The 11,238-nt window shown below is 34.2% G+C and overlaps 1 protein-coding gene across 1 annotated transcript; it reads right to left on the bottom strand.

Annotated features, from left to right (window-relative positions):
• Positions 1–1,325: 1,325 nt before the first annotated feature.
• LOC105325000 (eukaryotic peptide chain release factor subunit 1) lies at positions 1,326–11,082 on the bottom strand. Its single transcript, XM_011424316.4, has 11 exons — positions 10,750–11,082; positions 10,292–10,467; positions 9,833–9,972; positions 8,991–9,129; positions 8,592–8,782; positions 8,312–8,441; positions 5,522–5,677; positions 4,693–4,757; positions 4,343–4,415; positions 4,101–4,175; positions 1,326–3,685 (listed from the first exon to the last, which is right to left on the bottom strand). The coding sequence occupies exons 1-11, from the start codon at positions 10,845–10,847 to the stop codon at positions 3,597–3,599; spliced, it is 1,332 nt and encodes a 443-aa protein (XP_011422618.1). The 5' UTR covers positions 10,848–11,082; the 3' UTR covers positions 1,326–3,596.
• Positions 11,083–11,238: the final 156 nt, after the last annotated feature.

Below are 11,238 nucleotides of genomic sequence, written 5' to 3'. Positions count from 1 at the left end.
AGTCTACAGTCTACCCCCAAGGTCATGATGTTCACTACATAAGGATGCTTCCACACAAGTTTCAGTTCTCCTCGCTGATTCGTTTCTGAGAAGAAGATTTTAATCATTCTAATTATCTCCCCTTGAAAAAGAGTGTGGCCCTTCATTTTAACAAACTTTAATCCCCTTCACCAAATGATGATTTGTGCTAAGTTTGATTGAAATTGGCCCATTGATTCTGAAGAAGTCAAAAATATAAAAAGTTTACAGACAGACGGACGGCCGGACGCCGGACAAAAAGTGATCAGAAAAGCTCATTTGAGCTTTCAGCTCAGGTGAGCTAAAACGTCATATCTTTAAACTGTAGGTGGAGTTATCCAGACAAAAGGATTACCATTTTGGCAGCTGTCGCTATTTCTACCATTTCAATAACGGAATTTCCCACGGAAAACTGTTAAAATCTTTACTTTAGCCAAAAAAAGCCGAGCAAGAACCACCCTTAACCAATCATTAAAACTTTCGCTTGTTAGATTGAATGATATTGGAAATCTGTTTCATCACAGTTAAAACTAATTCAATAAATCTTTCTGCGTTTATGAATAAATACGCATTTCTTGAACTTGTTTAAAAGACACCTTCAAAAGCATTTTAGCAGCGATGAGTTTAATAAATAACACGTTTATTCACATACCTACAAAAAATGCAAACTGTTAAGTAAATTGTGTCCATTTTCATACTTTAGAGAATTAGTTCATGCAGTTTAAGTAACTCTAAGAGCACTTTACATCCAGTTGCAAAATTTGCTTACAAGTAAAAAAGAGGAAGAATATATGCAGCTTTGTAACTTGACAATCTAGCTACTAAGTACTGGCTACTGTGCTGGACGGTCCAGGTCATTTTTTGACTATATTAACCTTCTTTAGTTGAAGAGCTCTGTATAAAGATACAGGAAAATGTTTAAAAAAAATAAATTTAAAATAATTGGATTTTTATCTATATTTAAGAATTAGTAGTTTTATTTGGCAAAATGTAGTATACTTAATAATTTACGGCAGATATGATGGGCAGTTTGTTGATGACACGGCCTCCTTACTCTTCGAGGACACAAATTTTCGTGGACTTAGTAAAAATGACACTTTCGAGTATTCGTTAATTCGTGGCCAATGATCCTATGAATGCAATACGTCATTAGAAATTGCAATCCTTTCAATGAACATTAAATTTTTGGATCAGCCCACCAAAAAGATTTACAGAATGTTGTATTCAACAAGTGATTTTCTTGCCTCTGCTGAAGTTGTTGCCTTCATCATATCGAGGCAAGAACAAAAAATAATTTACAAGATGAGTTTCTTTCATAGTTATGACAAACATTTTTATTCTGTGTGGAAAAGAACAGGGCTCCAAGTGGTCCCTGTTCTTGAAATGATACATGACAGTCACCAATCTAGATTTCAGAAAGCATTATCTCCTAAATGTTTTATTTTAACATCAGCAGCCACAATGCTTGATACACGAGGATCATCAATTCTTTTTGAAACATAAAGTCTGGTCAAATTTAGATAGAATGTGAGGTAGTGTATAATCATTCATGAACCAATGTTTCCTTTAACATATCATACAAGTCCTATGGATGGAACAAAATATATTTGTTTTCTTCAAACTAATGCCACTAGGATGTACATTTTCACAATTTCTTCATTCATTAAAAAGTACATGGAATTTTTAATTGTTTTGTTGCAAAATGAAATAATTAACAGGTTTGTATTAAAGAATTCACATAAATACAGCAAATGCTAAACAGCAAAATTGCAATTTCTGTAAAAAGCACAGACAAGTAAAGTACTTAGGCCAATATAAATCAATAGTGTGTTTCCAGTTCCCAGACTGAATTTAAATAATAATAATAATCTATCCTGAATGTTTTTTTAATTGATTATTTAGGGTTTAAATTGTGACTCTTCAATTTCAAGAAAACACTAATTTATTAGTAAGAATCAATATATACATTAATGTTGAATGTAATTGAGATGATCCATGAATTGCTATCTAACTAGCCATTGAAACAACAACAATAATAAAATTAAACATTTTTTCCATCAATTAACCCCATATTTTTTTTATAGATTGGATTAAGAAACACACTATATATCTATGTAGGCCTTGGTAATGAATCAAGCTCTCTGAACAGTTATTCTAACAATATAACACATCTGAGTTGAACCACTGGATTGGTGTTTATATCACCTTCATTGGGCCATAAAAAAAAACCAACAGGTGACCCAATTACAAATAACGCACATAGTAATTCTATATACACTTGGCAATCAGTATACAAAACAAAATCAGACAGTACTTGGATAACCAATCTGCGAACAAGAAGACACCATACAAACCACAAGAAGGGATTCCAAAATTCCTTTCCTCATTAAAATTTCTTCAAAGAAAGATCCACAAGTCATTAGGGTTCAGGGTCTATCCACCCCCAATTTTTTCTTTATTAGAAAAAAATAATTACAGGAAAAACATACCCAAAACGTTTAATAATTTATTTACCAAAATCAATTGAAGTTCAGAAATCATTTTATTTATAAAATAAAAATAGTTTTCCAATCTACGGTACATTAAATAATGTTTCTTCAAGGGCATATTGATATTTTTTATTCCTATAAAAACTTAATCAAACACAGGGACACTGGACCTATATATCCTGCTTACTGAATCCCCAATCCCACCAAAATAAGACATACATACAAATAAATCTAGAACGACCAAGTGGTAATTATTTCATGATAAAATCAACATTCACAGAGGCTCATTCATTTCAAAATAGTTCTCTCTTTCTGTCATCAACACATTTCACATGTCCATCATATGGAATAAAGCACACACATGACAGACACACATCCCACAACACGCTATCACCTGCTCAAAAATTCAGATCCAAAACAAAGATATACTTTACAGGGTCCAATTCAAATAACATCTACTAGACATTGTACAAAAAAAAAATAAAATCCTCAAAACCATTAAACCAAAAATTTTGCATCTTTACAGAATATGTTGATCAATATCACTGCAAAAGCATTATTCAAAATTAAATGTCATTTCAAATTTATTTTTCTACGAAGAGATATACACATTTCCATATCACTGACTTTCTTTAAACAGAGTGAACTCCTCAGAAATATACTAATTCCAGAACTTGAGCATACATAGACATTATATTGATACAGGTAACAAAATCTACAGGTGAACATTTTAAAAATATAAATAATTCTGACAGAGAAAAACTTCACATATCCAGGGTTTAAAAAAAAACATACAACAAACTTAAGCACTGTTCTATAGAGATATTACATCTTACAATAGGTAACTTGTACCATTGGTAATAACAAGAATGACCTGAAATAAATACAGTAAAATTGTGTGGCTGGGAAATTATGAAGCGTTATTTAATTTTTTTTTACATCAGCAAAAGGCAGTGTCAACAAATGACATCCCAAATAGACCAGTAATATAGCGTTCACTGATCTTCCTCTAATATCCCAGAATGCACTGTGGGAGTGCAAGTCTAGTCTGTCTTGTGATTTGGTTCCCGGACAATGGGTAATACCTATTCAATAGTCATCTAGATCAAAGTCGTCATCCAATTCGTCAAACACCTGTCCTGATAATACTTGAAAGTCTATCTGATACCGCAATATTCCTGTAAATGCACAAAACATAATATCAAGTACAACATGCAACAAGACTTCATTCTTGAGAAGAGTTGGGATATGGGTATGATTTCAAGTTGAACTTACTTAATCAACATATAACTTTGATGGTTTGACTTGATCACTACAGTACAGTAATGAGTACAGTTTCACGTTTGCACAGACATGTATAAATAACTACTGTCTTGTTTCGTTAGAATTTTTTTTTGCTTTAATGTATATAAATAAAAGGATTTGTACCTGTACAATAAAGTGTAAAGAAATAACAAAATTAGGGAATAGTATTGTAATAGTTTCCTCTATAAATAATATATAATATACCTGCAGTGGTATAATGAATAACAAACAATAACTATTTTCAACCTGTTGGTAAGTAAATTTGATGTAAAAAAGGTTTTTTCTCACCTCCAATTCCTCCGAATCCTCGCACAAACTGTGCTCCTTCTTGTGACTTGTCTGTAATGATTTCTAAGGTGGCACCTAAGATCAAAAGCAATTTGATTAATTTAAACATATCCCAAGAAAGTACCAGTAATGCTTTATAGGATTTAACAGCATATATTCACTCATAAATATGAATTCTATATTAAAATGTAACTCATTCACAAGTACAGGTTTGTACACTTTAAACTGAAATTCAATCTTACCGAAGTTTTTGTAGTTATTTGCAAACCATTCTAATAAAGGCATCTGTTCTGATAATTCCAGTTCCACTCCAGTCTACAAAGTAAATATATATATTTGAAAAAAATCATAAAATATTTGACATATATTTTGAATTTGTTTTTTAAGAATTTTACTTATATATCTTCCATGTTTACAAAGAATTTAGAAAAGAAATTTTTTTAGCACAGTTAATTATATAAACATAAATTTTGTTTACTCCAATAATCAAAGGGCAACAATAGGTGATCTTTTATCAGATTACAAAGAAGATTTTGTCCATTAACAATTCCACAATATAAAGAATAATTCAACCACACCAGAAAGTACTTACATCCTTATCAATGAAATGTGTTTTGTCTTTCTCCTGCTCTGGTCGAAGGAACAGAATATTCTCCACTGCAAAAAATAAAAGTAAATTCATAATCAACACTTTTTTTTAAACAGAGTTTTATTTGAATTTGAAATATTTAAGGAATAAGGAATCATTCTTTGAGTATTATGAGTTGATAATTTTGGTCGGGGCATGAATAAAATCCAATAAATATTACTTATATTTATATAATTTTAAGCCATCGTTCGATTAAATATTGACGTAGTTATTAATGTTACTTAAACATGTGGTAGTGTTTGTTTATTCTTTACATCTATTGGTTGTTATTATTGTCACCTAGTCAGGTGACATTGATATAGCACGGGCTATGAATGACCGTGAAAGTTATTGTGTACTAGTAAAGCCATTCAAAGGCTCTTTTTCGTGCAGTCATATAAGTCCCACCCACCCGCCCATTGCTTCGTATTGTATAATATATAGATGTATCCACTGTCTAAAATTTGTAATTTTATTTTGTAGATGTGGAAGATGTGGTTTTGAAAGAAAGAAAATATTGTTATATTGAATGTAATTAAAACTGCACTTTCAGAGCGCTTCACATCCTACTCACGAGTTTGTGTTTATTTAATAAATATTTTATGTTCGTTTGGGTGAAACGAATAAGAACATAAAAATATAGATATGCATATTACGGCGCCTCAATTTGGCGTCATTTGAAGTTATATAGTACAAAACTGATACTTGTGTTATCACAGGCAAAGACACTGGAAAATGTAAATATTAAACAATCAATATTCTAAACAGAGGAGAAAGCTTGGTTTCCACTTACCATCTGTCGCATGGTTCTTCAGCACATAGCGTGTGACGTCCAAATTTTCCCAAACAATGAGAATATCCACTGCTCCCATCTCTAAAGCCTTTAGCGTGTCGTCCACACCAAAGCAGTATTTCCCCGTGTCTTGTGAGATCTCGTCAAAATAACGACCTGAAACAATAAGAATGTCATAACTTACCATTCAGACCTAACTCCAATTAACATCAATAATTCTGTATTTAAACAAGAGGCCCATGGGCCACATCGCTCACCTGAGGAACAATAGGTATGATAAAATCAGCTTAATGGAGTCATAATACAAACTATCTGGACAATGTACAATAATACATGTTGATCCTGTATAAATAAAATCCATTTTTCCCCTGGATATTCTTATGTTTATAATCATCTTTTCTAACAGGATAATTTTATAGTCATATCATATATTGAGTATTGCAGTTCTCAAAAAGATCCTTAACAATTGTTTATATATGGGATATAAACGTACATAAACTCTGAACCTTCTTGTGAGGCCAAAGAATTGTCCTGGGGCCAAAGTTTTAACAATTGTAAAGAATCATCTGGCTGATTAGTTTCTGAGAAGAAGATTTTTAAAGATTTACCATATATATTCCTTTGTTAAACTTTGACCCCCCCCCCCCATTGTGGCCCCACCCTACCCCGGGGATCATGATTTTCACAACTATGAATTTACACTAACTGAGGATGCTTCCACACAAGTTTCAGCTTTCCTGGCTGATTAGTTTCTGAGAAGAAGATTTTTAAAGATTTACTTTATATATTCCTATGTTAAACTTCGACACCCCATTGTGGCCCCACCCTACCCCCAGAAGGTCATGATTTTCACAACTTTGAATCTACACTACCTGAGGATGCTTCCACACAAGTGTCAGCTTTACTGGCTGATTAGTTACTGAGAAGAAGATTTTTAAAGATTTACTCTATATATTCCTATGTAAAACTTTGATCCCCCATTGTGGCCCCACACTGCCCCCGGGGGTCATGCTTTCACAACTTTGAATCTACACTACCTGAAAATGCTTCCACACAAGTTTCAGCTTTCCTGACTGCTTAGTTTCTGAGAAGAAGATTTTTAAAGATTTACTCTATATATTCCTATGTAAAACTTCGATCCCCCATTGTGGCCCCACCCTGCCCCCGGGGGTCATGATTTTCACAACTTTGAATCTACACTACCTGAAGATGCTTCCACACAAGTGTCAGCTTTCCTGACTGATTAGTTTCTGAGAAGAAGATTTTTAAAGATTTACTCTGTATATTCCTATGTAAAATTTCGACCCCATATTGTGGCCCCACCCTACCCCCGGGGGTCATGATTTTCACAACTTTGTATCTACACTACCTGAGGATGCTTTCACACAAGTGTCAGCTGTCCTGGCTGATTAGTTTCTGAGAAGAAGATTTTTAAAGATTTACTCTATGTATTCATATGTTAAACTTCGACCACCCATTGTGGCCCCACCTTACCCCCAGGGGGTCATGATTTTCACAAATTAGAATCTACACTACCTGAGGATGCTTCCACCCAAGTTTCAGCTTTTCTGGCTGATTAGTTTCTGAGAAGAAGATTTTTAAAGATTTACTCTATATATTCCTATGTAAAACTTCGAACACCCAATAAGGCCCACCCTACCCTCGGGGGTCATGATTTTCACAACTATGAATCTACACTACCTGAGGATGCTTCCACACAAGTTTCAGCTTTCCTGGTCTTATGGTTCATGAGAAGAAGATTTTTAAAGATTTACTCTGTATATTCCTATGTTAAATTTCGACCCCCAATTGTGGCCCAACCCTACCCCCGGGGGTCATGATTTTCACAAATTAGAATCTACACTACCTGAGGATGCTTCCACACAAGTTTCAGCTTTCCTGGTCTTATGGTTCATGAGAAGAAGATTTTTAAATATTTACTCTATATATTCCTATGTTAAATTTTGACCCCCCATTGTGGCCCCATCCTACCCCCGGGGGTCATGATTTTCACAAATTAGAATCTACACTACCTGAGGATGCTTCCACACAAGTTTCAGCTTTCCTGGTCTTATGGTTCATGAGAAGAAGATTTTTAAAGATTTACTCTATATATTCCTATGTTAAATTTTGACCCCCCATTGTGGTCCCACCCTACCCTCGGGGGTCATGATTTTCACAACTTTGAATCTACACTACCTGAGGATGCTTCCACACAAGTGTCAGCTTTCCTGGTCTTATGGTTCATGAGAAGAAGATTTTCAAAGATTTACTCTGTATATTCCTATGTAAAACTTCGACCCCCCCCCCCCATTGTGGCCCCACCCTACCCCCGGGGGTCATGATTTTCACAAATTAGAATCTACACTACCTGATGATGCTTCCACACAAGTTTCAGCTTTCCTGGTCTTATGGTTCATGAGAAGAAGATTTTTGAAAATTTCTCGAAAATTTTCATAAATTTCTAATTATCTCCCTTTGCAAAAGGGCGTGATCCTTAATTTTCACAAATTTAAATCCCCTTAGGCTAAGGATGCTTTGTGCTAAGTTTGGTTGAAATTGGCCCAGTGGTTCTTGAGAAGATGTTGAAAATGTGAAAAGTTTACAGACAGACGGACAGACGGACAGACGGACGGACGGACAGACAGACAGACAGACAGACGGACAGACAGACAGACAGACAGACAGACGGACGACAGACAAAATGTGATCAGAATAGCTCACTTGAGCTTTCAGCTCAGGTGAGCTAAAAATCAATTATGAATGTGCAATTTGCTCATTATTCATTACCTATGAGTTTCTTTTCCTGTATGAATTTAACGTTCGCTAGTGAATCTGAAGACAGTTCTATTGCCTGGTTGAAACCATTTTCCCCTCCATATGATACATCAACAATCTTGATGATCTTGCCTTGCAATCTCTGCATCACAGAAAACAAAGCAAAATTATTGCTTTTAGTACATTATTAATTCCTACGAATTGCACAATCAAACACAATCTAAACCCCAAAATATCTTGTCAAAATAAATTATATCATTATCCATTCAAAATATTACAAAGTAATGCTTACAGGATCAAACATGTCAGACTGACTGAGTTCTGTTTTGAAATCTGCGGATCCAGCTAGCACCAGACCAGCAATGTTTGGTTTGTCGTTGGATATGAACAGTTGTACTGCAACCTCAGCCACTTTTCTCACATAGTTGTGACGCTTCTCCATACGTAAACGGGCAAAACGTAAAGCTGACTGACCTCCTCTCCCTAAACATAGAAAATAATTGATATAGCATGTAATGGTTGTTTTTGAAGTGAGAGATTGCAGCGTCACGTCTCAAACCACTTACAAAATGAAGCCCAATGTACAAAGAGTATTGAATTAGTAAAAAGGTTTTAAAAAATATAAACAATTCTCATAATTTGCAGTAATTTTTTCAAAATGGCACCTTGACTACTTTTTTTTTTAATTTACCGTGTTTCTTGGGTAAATCGACTGTAAATTTGTGTAGGACTTCTCTGGTGTTTCCTGATAGTGTTCCAAACAGAGCTCCATTACCATCCATCACGATAAAACCAAACTTGTTGTCATCTGCTAACAGGGCTGTTAAAGCCTGGAAAACAAGGTGCAAAATTAACAGAAGCTGAATTCAGCTAATCAAAGACAATATAAATATAATATCTGGAGAGAGATATTGCTAACAATTGACATCACAGAGACATCATTGATGGTTGCTTATAATCTTTCCCCCTAAAAACACTTTCTTTGATAGAATTGATTTCCCAAGCGAAGTAACTAACAGTACAAGCCAGGGTTCGACATCAACTTTTTCCAGTTTGAGACCAGCTAGGTTAGTTCAACTATTTATTTCTTACTAATGGTAGCTCTGAACATCACTTACAAAAACAGTATTTGTTTTAAGGTTTTTCAGTGTGTTCAATGAAATCAGAATGGAAAAAATAATTTTCATTATGTGTTACCAGTACCTTAATTATTTTGCACGCATCTACCTAGCATGTACAAAGCACAGAACAGAAGGTCAGACATGCTTTTGTCAAACTCAGACAAGCAAGACTTTACAATGGTGTAAAATATGGATAGAGGACTAGTGTCTGCACAAGTTATCAAACTCATTCAGATGCCTAATTTTATGCTTGATTTTCATTCAAAATTGAACATTCAATGAACACTTATTTTGTTCACAATACTAACGTGGACATTTCAACAAAGCTATAAAGTTGAAAACAATCAATGTGACACAAAGCTGGGACTTGTCCCCAGACTGATCTGATGAAATTTAACTATGTAAGCCTTACCTCTGTGTGGAATTTGTTATCACATAAATACAGGGATGTATTAATGGGTCTGAATGGTTCAAAGTCTATGTTAACTTTCTTTTCCTTTCCTTCATCTGTCACTATGGTACCACAATATATCACCAAACCATTGGGTGGGACTACAATAATTCAAACACAAATTAAATCAAAGACCCTTCAAATGATCCAAATCAAACCTTTAAAACATATATTGAAATACTGGCATAACCTTTAACACTCAGAATATTTTCAACACTTGTTCATATGAATCAAAGTTTCAAAATCACTTAAACCTACAAATTAATAAACACCAATTGTCTATTTTGTGTTTACTTAATAGGTAAATGCAATATGGATTCCACTGTTCATTCTTTCACACATACAATAATTGCTGGGAGTATCATATTCTTTCTATGATAAAAACACCATTAAAAAGGATGATGAAAGAAAGTTGGTCACCTTTGTTGTAAAGTTTTAACCGTTGTTGTACCGATGTAATAGCTCCCAATACTGAGAGTCTGTTCACACGACTTTTGATATTTGAAGCTGTTCCAAATTCATCAGCTAACATTTTGGCGATTCTAGAGATTTGATCCTTTGGTGGAATGATTAAAGATATCATACTTGTGCCATTTCTGAAATATAAAACAGGTATCACTTTAGTAGCCTGTCATTCGAAGCTCTTCCGAATTTAAATGTGTTACTGAAGAAAATTAAATTTTAAAAAATTGGCCAGCATCAATCATACTTTCATAAATTGTAACTAAGAGTGTCATGAAAATGAAATTTATATGAAATACATGTTGATTTGAAGATAAAATAGAATGATTAAAACTAGCTAAAACTAGATATTTCAGGGCCATATGCCAAGTCAAAAGACGCAATTCAACAAAAGCTGAAGCAAAAAATAAAATTACCCTCTAGCTGCTTCCAAACTCTTAATAAGTTTCTTGATCTTCCATATTTCAACATTTCGGTCCGCACTGCTTTCCCCATCTACACCATTTGATGCCATGTTGTGTGACAGACTTCAAACAGATTAGCGATTTACCGTATGGCGGGAATAAATCGTAGCCCGCCTGCTTAAAATACAACTGTTTACCGCAATTATACTAATTGAAAACTCCTTTATCTGTTATTTTCTCACAAAGATGCCCCAGAAGATCAGAAATTCGCTTTCTTTTGTTTCCTTAGGTGGTGAATTGCCAACAACCACACTTCGCCATTGACCATGTGAGGTGAATGTGACGTCAAAAATTTAGGGCTGAAAATTATTTGTGATTCTATTGGCCAAAATTTCATAGACGTTGCAAAAATATATTTGTTCTCAAAATCTATGTATTTTTATAAACTGATTGGAGAAATTATAGGACGCCAATAACCCAAGATTGAAATGATTTGGTTGT

The sequence above is a fragment of the Magallana gigas genome, chromosome 8, assembly GCF_963853765.1.
Source record: "Magallana gigas chromosome 8, xbMagGiga1.1, whole genome shotgun sequence".
Lineage (NCBI taxonomy): Eukaryota > Metazoa > Mollusca > Bivalvia > Ostreida > Ostreidae > Magallana > Magallana gigas.
The sequence above is the reverse complement of the archived record's forward strand: the minus strand, read 5'-3'. Positions and strand labels throughout refer to the sequence as shown.

What these genes read in the sequence shown, in the direction of transcription:
- LOC105325000 (XM_011424316.4), bottom strand. Translation starts at nt 10,847, where the DNA reads ATGGCATCAAATGGTGTAGATGGGGAAAGCAGTGCGGACCGAAATGTT. An exon ending in CGATTTACCCAAGAAACACG is followed by an intron (nt 8,783 to 8,990) that starts GTAAATTAAAAA and finishes TTCTATGTTTAG; the next exon opens with GGAGAGGAGGTCAGTCAGCT. An exon ending in GAAGAACCATGCGACAGATG is followed by an intron (nt 4,758 to 5,521) that starts GTAAGTGGAAAC and finishes TATTTTTTGCAG; the next exon opens with TGGAGAATATTCTGTTCCTT.